Source organism: Caretta caretta, chromosome 24 (genome assembly GCF_965140235.1).
Source record: "Caretta caretta isolate rCarCar2 chromosome 24, rCarCar1.hap1, whole genome shotgun sequence".
NCBI classification, from domain to species: domain Eukaryota; kingdom Metazoa; phylum Chordata; order Testudines; family Cheloniidae; genus Caretta; species Caretta caretta.
In genome coordinates, this window is record NC_134229.1 from 17,815,306 (window position 1) to 17,829,525 (window position 14,220).

The 14,220-nt window shown below is 65.4% G+C and overlaps 1 protein-coding gene across 9 annotated transcripts in view; it reads left to right on the forward strand.

Annotated features, from left to right (window-relative positions):
* LOC125625664 (sperm acrosome membrane-associated protein 6) overlaps window positions 1–13,645 on the forward strand; it is a 55,437-nt gene extending 41,792 nt beyond the window's left edge. For 4 of the 9 annotated variants that reach the window (XM_048828011.2, XM_075122694.1, XM_075122690.1 and 1 more), the window contains 10 exons: window positions 2,049–2,117; window positions 2,425–2,448; window positions 3,564–3,641; window positions 4,057–4,160; window positions 4,464–4,620; window positions 4,780–4,984; window positions 9,701–9,892; window positions 10,886–11,023; window positions 11,477–11,675; window positions 12,503–13,645. In XM_048828011.2, coding sequence (XP_048683968.2) covers window positions 2,049–2,117; window positions 2,425–2,448; window positions 3,564–3,641; window positions 4,057–4,160; window positions 4,464–4,620; window positions 4,780–4,984; window positions 9,701–9,892; window positions 10,886–11,023; window positions 11,477–11,675; window positions 12,503–12,691 — 1,355 coding nt within the window. In that variant the 3' untranslated portion in view covers window positions 12,692–13,645. Of the gene's footprint in view, window positions 1–1,360; window positions 1,870–2,048; window positions 2,118–2,424; window positions 2,449–3,563; window positions 3,642–4,056; window positions 4,161–4,463; window positions 4,621–4,779; window positions 4,985–5,579; window positions 5,708–9,700; window positions 9,893–10,885; window positions 11,024–11,476; window positions 11,676–12,502 lie in introns of those variants that run through there. The other 5 variants (XM_075122692.1, XM_075122693.1, XM_075122691.1 and 2 more) reach the window with 5 other exon arrangements.
* The last annotated feature ends 575 nt before the right edge of the window (window positions 13,646–14,220 follow it).

Genomic DNA, 14,220 nt, shown 5'->3' on the forward strand with positions numbered 1-14,220 from the left:
TGAGCTGAGACAACCGGCCCGGAGGGACACGGAGCTGAGCACCTCGCCCACCCCGCGGGAGATCTCTCCCCGCCCACCCGAGGGAGCAGGTTTGACGGGTGTCTCTGTGCCTCCGAGGCTCCTGCTCCCAGAGACACCATCAAACAGCTGAACCCCCCAAGCCAAGCAGCACAGGACCCCCTGAGGAGGACGGGGAGGCCCCTCGTCACTCCCATCACCCGCCCTCCCTCCGTGTTCCAACCACTCGACCCCACTCCTCTCCCAGAGCTGGGGAGAGAACCCAGGAATCCGGGCTCCCTGCCCCTCCTCCCGGCTCTAAACACTTGACTCCTGCCTCCTTTTCCAAGGTTACTACTATGGAGAAATAATGTTGTGCACAGCGATAGCAGCGCCCCTCACTCCCGACCCACAGCGCCCCCCTGCCCCCCAGCTCGGGCAGTTCTGCAGAGGGTGGGAGTAGGGAGCCCGGGGCTGAGCTAATAGGGCTGCGGGTCGGGAGTGAGGGGCACCAGCAGAGCTGGGGGGGTCATTTTTCATCCCTTCGATGCACTCATCCCCCCTGCCCCACAGCCCCCCCTAGCTCCATCCCCCCCCCCCCGTTTAAGGGACATATTAATTCTCAGCTTCATGCCCGGCTGTCTGGCTTCCATGGAGACGGACCTCTGAGCCCGACAGCTCCCCCCCGAACACACTTCTCCCCTCGGCCGGAGATGCCTTCCTCCAGTCCTGGGTATGCGGGGACCCCTCGCCCGGCCCTGAGATGCAGCCAATTCTGGGGTGGGGTGTGGGGGGGGCTGGTTACATGGGAACCCCTCGCCCGGCCCTGAGATGCAGCCACCTCTGCGGTGGGGCAGCGGGCTGGTTATACAGGGACCCCTCGCTGGGACCCAGCCACCTCTGGGGTGGGCGTGGCCGGATCATAGCCCTGCCCCCTCCATTGTGATGTCCCGGCGGGTTCCGTGCCCCCGGCGCTGGGCAATGCCCGCGGCCTCCCAGCTTCTGCTGCCCCTTTGCCTCGGCCTCCTTCTGGCCCCCCGGGCGCCCGGCTGCCTCGACTGCTTCTCCACCCCCCAGCAGCGCCTGCGCGTCTGCCAGATCTTCCTGGGTCACGCCAGTTCCCGGCACGTGGCCTGCCTGGGCGCCCTGCGGGCCGCCTTCCAGCCCCACGCCCAGCTGGTGGTGGGTGAGTGGGGCCCCGGAGCCAAGCGGCCGGCCGGCCCTCTGGCCTCACCCCAGCCTCCTCCTGCAGCTCGCTCTGTCCGTCCGTCTTCCGTTCCCGCCATCCCTCCTGTCTGTCTGTCCACCCACCGTCCGTCCATCCCTCAGCTCCATCCTTGCCTTCCTCCAGCTTAACCACTCCCTGGCCCTCCATCCCTAGCTCCATCCTGCCTCCGTCTTCACCTCCACCCATCCCTAGTTCCATCATCCCTCCGTCTTCACCTCCATCCATCCCTAGCTCCATCCTCTCTCCATCTTCACCCCACCCATCCCTAGCTCCATCCTCTCTCCATCTTCACCCCACCCATCCCTAGCTCCATCCTCCCTCCATCTTCACCCCACCCATCCCTAGCTCCATCATCCCTCCGTCTTCACCCCCATCCACCCCTAGCTCCATCCTCCCTCTGTCTCTACCTCCAGCCATCCTTCCATCTTCTGCCCATCTCTCCAACCATCCCTAGCTCCATCATCTCCTCCATCCATCCCTCTGCCCATCCCTCCATCTATGGCCCCCCATGGGACGGACCCCAGAGCAGAACCTGTCCCCTCACCCGCCCCCCTCGCACTCCCCAGGTGTGGCGGAGATGGAGAAGCTGAAGGACGTCTTCTCCAATGTCATCTTCTCCCTGGAGCAGAAGGGCATGTCTAAGGGTGGGTCAGAGCTGGGGTGGGGGCCATGGAGGAAGGGGAGGGGAAGGATGCTGGAGGGGGGGAGCAAGGGGAAGTGGCTGGGAATAGGGGAGGGGAGGGATAGGGTGGGGGCAGGGGCTGGAAAGCCAGGGGGAGGGTGTGGGCGGGGGGCCCGGTTCTGACCCCCTCTTTCCCCCCAGTTCCCTACCAGGTGGCCGTGCCAGACGCTGTGGTGCAAATCCAGCCGGAGCTGGCTCAGCTGAAACCAGGTGAGAGGGGGGCTGGGAGCCGACCACCCGGTGTGACCCCCCCACACACAGCCCCCCATGCACCCACTGTCCTGGAACAGGTGGGGGGAAGGGGCTGGGACCCCATGGACCACCCAGCCCTCGGCCAATTGGGAGGCAGGGGCTGAGACACCCCCCCCACCCCTCCCGCCGCCAGCCATTCAGTCCCTGCCGGGAGGCTGGATCAGACTCAGCGCCCCCTAGAGGGCACCCAGGAGCGGGTCTGCTGCTGCTGGGCCTCATGCCCTGATATGGCCTCATCCTCCCTCCTGTTCCTCTCCCTTCGCAGCTCCTGCCTGCGTCCCGCCGTGCGGTGAGTCCTGAGGTCTCACGGGGCCCCCCAGCTCCGCCGGTGCCCCTCACTCCTGACCCGCAGCCCCCTGCCAGCCCAGCCCTGGACCCCCCAACCAGCCATGCCGGTGCCCCTCACTCCCAACCCGCAGCCCCCTCCCAGCCCAGCCCTGGGCTCCCCCACTCCCCGCCCAGCCCTGGGCTCCCCCACTCCCCAGCTCCGCCGGTGCCCCTCACTCCCGACCCACAGCCCCCTGCCAGCCCAGCCCTGGGCTCCCCCACTCCCCAGCTCCGCCGGTGCCCCTCACTCCCGACCCACAGCCCCCTGCCAGCCCAGCCCTGGGCTCCCCCACTCCCCAGCTCCGCCGGTGCCCCTCACTCCCGACCCACAGCCCCCTGCCAGCCCAGCCCTGGGCTCCCCCACTCCCCAGCTCCGCCGGTGCCCCTCACTCCCAACCTGCAGCCCCCTCCCAGCCCAGCCCTGGGCTCCCCCACTCCCCAGCTCCGCCGGTGCCCCTCACTCCCGACCCGCAGCCCCCTGCCAGCCCAGCCCTGGACCCCCCAACCAGCCATGCCGGTGCCCCTCACTCCCAACCCGCAGCCCCCTCCCAGCCCAGCCCTGGGCTCCCCCACTCCCCAGCTCCGCCGGTGCCCCTCACTCCCGACCCGCAGCCCCCTGCCAGCCCAGCCCTGGACCCCCCAACCAGCCATGCCGGTGCCCCTCACTCCCAACCCGCAGCCCCCTCCCAGCCCAGCCCTGGGCTCCCCCACTCCCCAGCTCCGCCGGTGCCCCTCACTCCCGACCCGCAGCCCCCTCCCAGCCCAGCCCTGGACCCCCCAACCAGCCATGCCGGTGCCCCTCACTCCCAACCTGCAGCCCCCTCCCAGCCCAGCCCTGGGCTCCCCCACTCCCCAGCTCTGCCGGTGCCCCTCACTCCCAACCCGCAGCCCCCTCCCAGCCCAGCCCTGGGCTCCCCCACTCCCCAGCTCCGCCGGTGCCCCTCACTCCCGACCCGCAGCCCCCTGCCAGCCCAGCCCTGGACCCCCCAACCAGCCCTGCCAGTGCCCCTCACTCCCGACCCGCAGCCCCCTGCTAGCCCAGCCCTAGGCTCCCCACCACTTTGCTGTTCTCCGCAGGGTACCAGAAAGACGCCCAGGTCTACAAATGCACCTCGTGCAGCCTAGTGGACTGTCAGCTCCCCCTGGACTGTCCAGGTACGTGCTACGCCCCCAAGTCCCCACACAGCACTAGGGGGCGCTGTGCTGTGGGATTCCCTGCCATTTCCAGATGATGAACCCAGGAGTCCTGGCCAAACCGAACCCAGGGGATTCTCTTCAACCTCCAGAAAACCCCCTTGTGCTTTCAGCTGAACACAGGATTCCCTGGATAACCAGCCCCCCACCCCACCCCAGAGGTGGCTGCATCTCAGTGCTGGGCGAGGGATTCCTGCGGGGCAGGGTCCCTCTATAACCAGCCCCCGTGCCCCGCCCCAGAGGTGGCCACATCTCAGTGCTGAGTGACGGATTCCCTGCAGGGTGGGGTCCCTCTATAACCAGCCCCCATGCCCCACCCCAGAGGTGGCCGCATAGCCAGCCCCACCCGGAATCACCCCGCTCTTTGCCCTGCCAGTGGAGGACGTCTGGAAGAACGAGGGGGAGAGGACGGCTCTGACATGCAGGGTCCCGTTCCAGACCCCCCCTGACGTGCGGCGTAGCTGGAAGTTTGCCAGGGACGTGAGTGTGGCGGATGGGGAGGGTCTGTCTCGTGTTGTGGTTGTCTGTTCGGGTAGCAGGAAGACGGGGCGGGGGGCACCTTGGTGGATGGAGGTGGTGAAAGGAAGTAATTTTACTGCGGGGCGAGAGTTTCTGTCTGTCTGCTGCCCTGACTCCATGCCCCTTGCCCCCTACACGCCCTAGTGGCAGCCTTCAAGTCAGCCCAGCCCCCTCGCTCTGCCCCTGGTCCTGAGTTCAATTCCCCTGACACCTGCCCTTCCTCCCCCTGTCACCCGCTCAGCTCGCTCTCCTCTGCCCCACCAGCTCCGGACCCAGGATCTTTCCCTCTTCCGGGACCTGCATATGGGCGCCGGCTCCTCCCTTGTCCTCCGTCCCACATGGGGCTCGCACCGCGGCACCTACGCCTGCCAGCTAGCCCAGCAGGATGATGTGCTAGCCCGGAAATACTTCTACCTCAATGGTAAGGAGGGGAGTGGGGTCAAGTGGTTAGAGCAGAGGGGCTGGGAGCCAGGACTCCTGGGTTCTAGCCCCAGCTCTGGGAGGGGAGTGAGGTCTCGTGGTTGGAGCAGCGGAGGGGTGGGGCTGGGAGCCAGGACTCCTGGGTTCTGTCTCCCCGCAGTGACTGCCAGCAGCCAGGAGGCAGAGACGGAGCTGCAGGACATGTTCCACACCATCCTGCAGTCCCCAGCGGGGCACGGGGCCGAGGACCGGCTCCCCGGGCTCTCGGAGCTGCTGGCCGAGCCCGACTCGCTGCACAAGAGGAACGTGGTGCTGCTGATGGTGGGGCTGGCGCTGAGCGCCCTGCTGGGCACCCTGCTGCTGGGGTGAGCTTGCCGTGAACCCTCCGGATCAGTGCCATGGGCCCGTCCGGCCTGGGAACCTCCCCCACCACTGCCGGGTCTGACCAACAGGCCCATCCAGCCTGGGACTCTGCCCCCACCAGACCTGACCCATGGACCCGCCCACCCAGCCTGGAATCCAGTTGCAGGGAGTTCCCCAGCTCCCCGCTTTCCTACCAAGCTCTTTGTGGCCCTGAACGCCACACCCTGGGGGGGAAACCCTGCCCAGGCCCAAGCCCCACACTGCCTTTCTGGGTCCCAGCTCGGTCCAGCCCCCCTCCATCCACGCACCGGGAGCAAAGCAGGGGGTTGGACTAGATGACCTCCTGAGGTCCCTTCCAATCCTGATATTCTATGATTCTATGAACACGCGGAGATGGCAGTGTGGTGGGGGCTGGGGGCGGCCTTCCTCCTCTTGCTTGTCTTCCCTCTGCTATGGCTTCCTTCTCGCTCTCTCCTCTGTGCACTGGGGCTTTTCTCCCTCCTCTCGCTCCCTCTTTTCCTCTCCTCCTCTTCTGCTCTCCTTTGCACTCCTTCCCTGCCTCCCATCTTCTCTCTCTCTCTCTCTCTCTCCCCACAGGGGCATCTGTCGCTGGGCCATGGGCCGGCCCTGACCCCCCGGCCTGGGTCCTGGACTCTCCTCTGCTCGGCACCCTGGGGTTTGCACTGTCCATTCTCTGATCAGAATAAACCCAAATTCCAGTCTGAGCTGGGAGTCTCTGTCTGGGCCACAAAAGGGGTTTTTCCTGGCGGTCAGGGCTGGCCCGATGCCCCTGGGGGGCGCTGTGCTCCTGGGGTCAGGGTGGGGGGGGGCTCCCCTTTTGGTCAGGGCTGGCCCGATGCCCCTGGGGGGCGCTGTGCGCCTGGGGTCAGGGTGGGGGGGGGGTCTCCCCTGGCGGTCAGGGCTGGCCCGATGCCCCTGGGGGGCGCTGTGCGCCTGGGGTCAGGGTGGGGGGGGTCTCCCCTGGCGGTCAGGGCTGGCCCGATGCCCCTGGGGGGCGCTGTGCTCCTGGGTGCAGGGTGGGGGGGGTCTCCCCTGGCGGTCAGGGCTGGCCCGATGCCCCTGGGGGGCGCTGTGCTCCTGGGGTCGGGGGGGGGGTCTCTCCTGGCGGTCAGGCCTGGCCCGATGCCCCTGGGGGGCGCTGTGCTCCTGGGGTCGGGGGAGGGGTCTCTCCTGGCGGTCAGGGCTGGCCCGATGCCCCTGGGGGGCGCTGTGCTCCTGGGTGCAGGGTGGGGGGGGTCTCCCCTGGCGGTCAGGCCTGGCCCGGTGCCCCTGGGGGGCGCTGTGCTCCTGGGTGCAGGGTGGGGGGGGGTCTCCCCTTTTGGTCAGGGCGGCTGGACATTTCTGTGATTCTGTGGACACATGCAAGTAGCGGGTGCTGGGGCAGGACCCTGGGGTGAATGGGGATCCCCCCTGAACGGGGGAGGGGTCAGTCGGGGGGAAGGGTAGAGGGAAGTTTGGGGAGCCTCTCGGTCCCCCCGCCCCCCTGCTCCCCCGCCCCTCTGGACTCGCTGCCGCCCCCCAGGGCCCGCGCGGGGGGGGGGTGCGGGCGGGGAGGGGCGTGGGCCGGGCGGTCCCCGCAGCCTGGAAGTTCCCACGGCCTCAGGATCTCCTAATATGGTCAGTGACGCGAGGCGAGGCGGGGAATCCCCCTCCCCCTCCCCCTCCCCCTCCCCCCCGGCCGAGCCAGGCCCGGGGCAAACAGAACCGCGTGGACCAGGCGGCGAGAGCGCACGGTGCGTCCGGGCCCGCGGCGCGGGGGGCTGGAGAAGGGGGATCCCGGGGGGGGTGTCGCGGAGTGGGGGGCAGAAGGGGGACGGGGACAGAGCCCTTGTCTGTTGCGGGGCGTCACTGGGTAGCGGGGAGCCCCACGCGAGGGCCCCGCAGAGTTTGGGGGGCCGGGCTCAGCTGTGGGGGGCGGGTCTGATCTGCCCCTTAGCTCCGGCCAGGGGCTCCGCTGTTGGGGTCTGGGGCCGGAAGCCCAGCAATGCCTCCCCCCCCCCGTGGGGGAGCTGAGACATGGGGGGTCCCCCCAGTTCTCCCCCCCGGCAGCTTTTTCTTTCATTTTCTCCTTCCCTTTGTGTCTCCCCCGCTCCGGCGTCTGCAACTTCCTCATCGGGTGGCGGAACCCAGCCCCCCCACCCCCCCACACACGTATGGGGAGGGGGAAGCTATGGGGAAGGGGACTTGGGGGTGCCGGGGAGCATAGGAGGTGGGGGGATGGGTTTTGGGGTGCAGGGGAGGAGGAGAGGTTGTGGGGGGAGGGGGAGAGGAAGGGGTGCGGGGACTGGTTATGGGGTGGTGGAGGAAGGAGTTATGGGGTGTCGGGGGGGGGGAAGGAGAGAAGGGGGCGGAGGCGGAAATAATGGGGTTTCCCGGACGCCAGGAAATATTTCCAAACAGCGGTGCGAGGAAAGAGGCTGTGACTGTGACGTGAGGGCGGGGGCGGGAAGGTTGTGTGTGGGGGGGGGGGGTGATGGGATTGGGGTATGTGACCTATACGACTCAGGCATTGTGGCCAGTATCTCCCCCCTCCCCTGGTGACCCCGACATTGAGCCTGCCCATGTGTGAGGGGGATGGAGATCAAAAGGGGGGGGTGAGCCGTGGGGGAAGCTGTAGGAATGTGGCCCCCCCTTCTCCTCCCAGCTGTTGTTTGGGGGACAGACAGTGACAACCCCTCCCCCACCATGGTCATCCACAGTGGAGACCAGCCTGGGATTCCCCCCACCCCACCCCTGGGGGATCCCTGGGACCTGTAGGGGAGTGTCTGGGATTTGGGGGGGAACACAAGGGGGGGTTCCCCAGGGCTGTGTCCAGGATTCCCCTCCCTGGGAAGTTTTCTTGAAAGTCCCACAACTGAGAGCGGGAGCAGTGTGTGTGTTGTGTGTGTGTGTTGGGGAGGAGGAGGAGATTATTGGGGGTGGCTCTGGGTACCTCAGTGGGACCATGCGGCTGTGTGGCTGTATCCTTGTGGCTGTGTGTGTCTCTGTATGTGATTGTGTATCTTTGTGGCTGTGTGTGTCTCTACGTGCGAATGTGTATCTTTGTGGCTGTGTGTGTCTCTGTGTGTGATTGTGTATCTTTGTGGCTGTGTGTGTCTCTACGTGCGAATGTGTATCTGTATGGCTGTATCCTTGTGGTTGTGTGAGTGTGTGTCTGGGTGTGACTGTTTATTTGTATGGCTGTATCTTTGTGACTGTGTGTCCCTGAGTGACTGTATCTGCGTGACTGCATCTTTGTGGTTGTGTGTGTGTGTGTGGGGGGGCTATCTGGGTGCAATTGTGCATCTGTCTGGCTGTACTTTGGTGATACCTGTGTGTGTATCTTTGTGAGGGTGTGTCTCAGGGTGGCGGTGTGTATTGATGAGCCTGTATCTGTGATTGTGTGTTGGCATAGCTCTACGCCCGCCGGTGTGCGAGTGTGTCCTTGTAACTGCCCTACATTTCCCCTCTCCCCGGGAGATCAATGAGAGCCAGTTAACTCCAGCTAATTCACACCTCTGGCCTGGTCAGAGCCCCCCACGCACACACGCAGGGTTGGCTTCCCGACTGTGTCTCTGGCCTCGTCTCTAGACAATCGGCCGCAGGGCGTCCCGTTAACCGAGACGGTGCTCAGGGCGGCCGCGCAGGTGGTGTTTAGCAGGACCACGGCTGGCCCTGGGTCGGCGCCGCTGGGTTAGCCGGGGCCAGGGGAGGCTGGAGGCCACCAGCCCCGCGTCCATACCTGGCCGGGGGTGTCTCGTTGCCTGACTCCACACCTGAGCCTTTGGGTGTCTTTCCCTCTTTCTGTCTCTGTGTTGGGGGCTGCATGACTGCGTGTGTGTGTGTGTGGCGTGTGTGTGTGTGCTTCTCTGGGGGTGTCTTTCCCATTCTGCCTGTGTGTGTGTTGGGGGCTGCCCGACTGTATTTGTCTCTGTGTTTCTTTGTGGGTGTCTCCTTCCTTGACACCGCGTGTGTGTCTTTATGCACCTGTGTGTGTGTGTGCTTCTCTGCGGGTGTCTTCCCCTGTGTGTGTGTGTGTTGAGGACTGCCCATGTGTGTATCTGTTTGTTTCTCTGGGGGTGTCTCTTACCCTGACTCTGCTCTCTCTGCCTGTAACTCTGTCTGCCGGAGGCGTCTGTCTGCCAGTGTCTCTCCCCCGCCTCTCGCCCCTGGATTTCCGGAGCAGGCGGCTGTGTTGTAACCCCCTTGCGACACCTCTGGGCTGGTGCGTGTGGGGACACCAGCGGGGACAAGCTGTCCCAGGAAATGAGTCAAGTCCGCCCCGGGAGGGGAGAGGTGATACCGGAGTGATGGGCCCATGGAGGGGATCTGATGGGGGTGCAGGATGCCAGGGTGATGGGCCCATGGAGGGGATCTGATGGGGGGGCAGGATGCCAGGGTGATGGGCCCATGGAGGGGATCCAATGGGGGGGCAGGATGCCAGGCTGGCTGTGGGTCTGAGCCCAGCTGAGCGGACCGTTGCTGATGTAACGGGGCTGCAATCCTGCCGTGGTTTCCTGACTCATGGTGATGTCACCGGCTTGTGTCAGGCCCACAAACCCCCTCCCCCCTGCTCAGGTACCAAGGGGCACCCTGCCCCTTGGAGCAGCTTTAACCCCTCGCTGCCCAGAGCTCCCCTGGGATCCAGCCCCTCAACCCCCTTGAGCCCCATTACCTGACCTCCCCCAGCGGCTCACCAGGGTCCTGTCCCCCCGCAGGACGAGCCCTGCCCGCGCCATGAGAGAGGAGGTGGAGACGGGCGCCCGGTTCCTGTCGCGCCTGGCGAACCGGCACGGCCGGCTGGACAAGGGGCTCGTGGAGCAGTTCGGGGAGCGCCTGGCCACCATCCTGCAGGAGAGATATTGCCGGCACTGGTACCCCGAGAACCCTGCCAAGGGACAGGCCTACAGGTACGGGGCCCGGGCGCGGAGGGGGTGGCGCGGGGTCGGGGTGCCCGCTCACACAGCCGTTTGGCATGGCCAGTGGGTGGATGGTGTCACGGCGTCCCCGGGCGATGCTCTGGAACTGCTCCCCAGGAAGCCAGGCAGGACTCTGGGGATGTCTCCTCTCGGGGAGCAGCCTGTCTGCAGGACACACAGCTCCCCCGGCTCCACCTTCCTGGGTCTGACCTCGGAGCATTCAGCCTCCTCTGCCCCTCCCTGCGCTTCCCACAGCGAGTCCGCCCGGGCGGGGTCCTGGGGGGGCCAGAGGGTCCTGCCCCCCAACTTCGCAGTCAGACGGGACTCTCAGCCAGCCAGTAAAACAGAAGGTTTATTAGACGACAGGAACATGGTCTAACACAGAGCTTGCAGGTGCAGAGAACAGGACCCCTCAGCTGGGTCCATTTTGGGGTCACTGAGCCAGACAACCCCGTCTGCCCTTCACTCCTGGTCTCCAGCCAGCCCCAAACTGAAACTCCCTCCAGCCCCACCTCCTCTGGGCTTTGTCCCTTTCCGGGGCCAGGAGGTCACCGGATTCCTTTGTTCTCCCACCCTTTAGCTCTCACCTTGCAGGGGGGAAGGGCCCAGGCCATCAGTGGCCAGGAAACAGGGTGTCGGCCATTGTCTGTGTCCAGACCCCTGCACACACCTGCCCTCTAGGGCTCTGCAAGGATCATACACCCTTACCCCACCCCCTAGATACTTAAGAACTGCGTAGGGGAAACTGAGGCCCCCCACACTATTCAGAGAAACCATTAAGAACAGTCCCGCTTCGTCACAGGAGCATGTCGCAGGATGGGGGCAGCCGGTGGCACCATCCATGGGCTGCGTTGCGGGGCCTTACGCCAGGCGGGTCGGTAACTCTTTGCCCCGGGCGCGGGGTGGGAGGCTGCAGCCGGCTGGGGGTCCTGCAGGGCCCCTGATGCTCTGCCCCCCCACACTGACCGGCGTCTCCCACCCCAGGTGTATCCGTATCAACCGGAGGCAGCGGGTGGACGAGTCGCTGCTCCGGGCCTGCGCGGGCTGCGGGCTGGCGTACTCGGAGCTGGCTCTGCCGTGGGAGCTCTCGCTCTGGATCGACCCGGGGGAGGTCTGCTGTAGGTGAGTTTCCCCCCCTGCCCCCGCCCTCTGCTGCTTGGGGTCAGCCCCCTCCCCAGCTCGCGGAGCCCCTGCTGTCTCCGTCCGGCAGGGGACAAAAGCCCTACTGCGGCCAGCTGCGCCAGGACTCCTGGGTTCTCCGCTCCGCGGGGACCCCCTTCGTGCATGGGGGGCTCACAGTGCTCCCACCGGGCGCTAAACCCTGCCCCATACCCCTCTAGGGGAAGCAGGCTCTGCTCCGGCCCCAGGGTGGGAGGCTGGCTGGCTCAGGGGGGTGAGGAATGGGGCCTTTCCCCTCCAGGGGGCGCTGGTTCTGATCCAGCCCCGGGGGTGGGGGCTGGCTGGCTCAGAGGGTGGGGGCGGCACGGGGCCCATTGTGGGCTGTGGTCCCAATTTGTAAAGCATCCTCTTCCCCCCCCCCCCCCCGCCCTGGGTGCACCTGCCCCCCCAACCCAGACTCGGGGAGAACAGCCAGTACTTCACGGTGAGCCCCTCGGAAGGGGGAGGCGGCAAAGGGACCCCGGAGCCCGAGACGTCAGACTATCACTCGGAGTCGCCGTCGGAGAGCTCCTCGGAGGACGAGGGATCAGCCCGGCCCCCCCCGGCCCCGGCACCAGCCCCAACCAGACCCGCCCTGCGGGAGCCCGGCAAACAGGTGATGTGTGAATTGGGGGGGCTGGCTCCCCATAGCCCATTTGGTGCCTGAGGTGTGTATGGGGGGGGGGTCCCTGTCCCTGCTGAGAACGGGGCTGAGACCCAGCAAACTCAACACACACACAGGGCTGCTGAAGGGATGAGCCAGAGGGGCCTAGAGTCTGTCTCCCCACAAGCCAGCCAGTCCACCCGCTGGGGGCTGGAGCAGAGCTGGTGCCCCCTAGAAGAAGGCCCCATATCCCATCCCCCAAGCCATGCCCCTGCCCTGGGGACAGGTCACAGCAGATGCCCCAGAGGTGGCTGCATCTCAGTGTCGGGCGAGGGGTCCCTGCATAACCAGCCCCCGTGCCCCACTCCAGAGGTGGCTGCATCTCAGTGTTGGGCGAGGGGTCCCTGCATAACCAGCTCCTGCGCCCCACCCCAGAGGTGGCTGCATCTCAGTGTTGGGCGAGGGGTCCCTGTATAACCAGCTCCTGCGCCCCACCCCAGAGGTGGCTGCATCTCAGTGTCGGGCAACGGGGCCCTGCATAACCAGCCCCCGTGCCCTGCCCCAGAGGTGGCTGCATCTCGGTGTCGGGCGACGGGGCCCTGCATAACCAGCCCCCGTGCCCTGCCCCAGAGGTGGCTGCATCTCGGTGTCGGGCGACGGGGCCCTGCATAACCAGCCCCCGCGCCCTGCCCCAGAGGTGGCTGCATCTCGGTGTCGGGCGAGGGGTCCCTGCATAACCAGCCCCCGCGCCCTACCCCAGAGGCAGCCACAGCTCCATGCCGGGCGAGGGGTCTCTGGATATTTCGGACTCCAGCTAAGGTCTCTTTTCTCTCCCCCAGGCCGCCGAGTTGTTCTATGTCCCGGCCCCCGTGTGGCTCCCCTGCACCACCCAGCGCCTGGTCAGCTACATCCCCACCTACCAGCCCCTCACCTTCTACTACGTCAGCGTCGGAGCAAAGCCCTCGCCGGCGAAGAGATCCAACCCCGACCGGCTGCGGCGCCTCACCCACCGGGCTGCCAAGGCTTAGGGGCGGGGCAGGGAGAGGGGAGAGCCCCCAGCCCCTCTCCCTCCTGCCCTCACATGCCTTCACCCCCCAGTGATCTCCGCCACGCTCTCAGGCTGAGACTGGGTGGAACTCACCACAGCAATGCAAACAGCGCCACCTCGTGGCCACGCAACAAGCCAGGCTGGAAACGGCTGGAAGTCGGGGATGTCCTCCCCCCAACCCAGCTGGTATCTTAAGAGTTAACAGCCCCCCTTCTCGTGCAAGGAGTGAGGCCCCATGGCCGTGGGGCTGAGCCAGTTGAGACTTGGTGTCCTAGGGGACCGTCTGCAGGCAAAGCACATGGGCAAACTTGCTATGGAGGGGAAGACGGGCCTGGAAGCCAGGACGCCTGGGTTCTATCCCCAGTGCTGGGAGGATAGTGGGGGTCTAGTGCTTAGAGCGGGGGGGCGGGGGGGGCTGAGAGCCAGGACTCTTGGGTTCTCCCCCAGCTCTGGAAGGGAAGTGGGGTCTAGTGGTTAGAGCAGAGGGGGCTGGGGGCCAGGACTCCTGGGTTCCATTGTCAGCTCTTCTGACCAGCTTCTGGCAAAAAAACCAAGCACACACACACACACAAAACCACCGAATCTGTGCCTCAGTTTCCCCGTCTGTAAAACCGGGATGATAACACTCACCTACCTCAGATTGGTGCTGCAGTGCAAACAAACACAGGGGCACTTTATAAAGGCTTTTTCCAGGCTGCATTGCCAGGCAGGGGAAAGGATTATTCTAATGATTTTAATATATATGCTGTAAATAGGAGCTGATGATTTAATTTATGGAAGCAGAGAGAGCTGTTTAGCGGGGCGGGGCGGGGGGGGTGTTTAACACCAAATCTATTTATAGAGGGTTTTTTTGCAAAAAAATACAAAAACAAATCCTTTTTCCGTAAAAATTCACACGTGCCGATTAAAGAGACCTCTGTGGTGACGCAGGAAACTGTCGCGTGGAGCCGTCCTTCCAAGGGCGGGGCTGGGGTCTGAGGGGCTGGGCGATTATTTGTGTTACGGCACCGATTGTGCCAGTCCTGGTGCATTGTTACTGCTATTGGGTATATTATGGCTGGGGGGTGGGGAAGGCTGGGAGCCAGCTCTTCTGGGGTCTCTCCCCAGTTCTGGGAAGGGAGTGGGGTCTAGTGGTTAGAGCCGGGGTGGGGGTGCTGGGATTCCTGGGTTTTATTTCAGGGTCTGCTCTGGGACCGTGAGCAGGTAATTTCCCCCTGTTCTCTGAAGACCCCCCCCCCCCCGCCTCTAAAATGTCCCAAAGGGAAAAAAAAATCTAGGAAATGTGAACAGGTGAGATTGGGGCCAGAGCAGCGGCACCGTTAGATTCAGCCACCGGAGGGAGCCGGTGGGCTACGTATGACCTGCCTGTGGCGAGCCTGGATGCAATTCCCAGCTCCTCCAAGGAAAGCTCCTTCCTTTGGCCTGTGGAACTCACTGCCACTGGATGGTGCTGGGGGGGGGAGGCAAGATTCCAAGTGGGTTGGATGCTCCAGCTAAAGGAGAAGATCC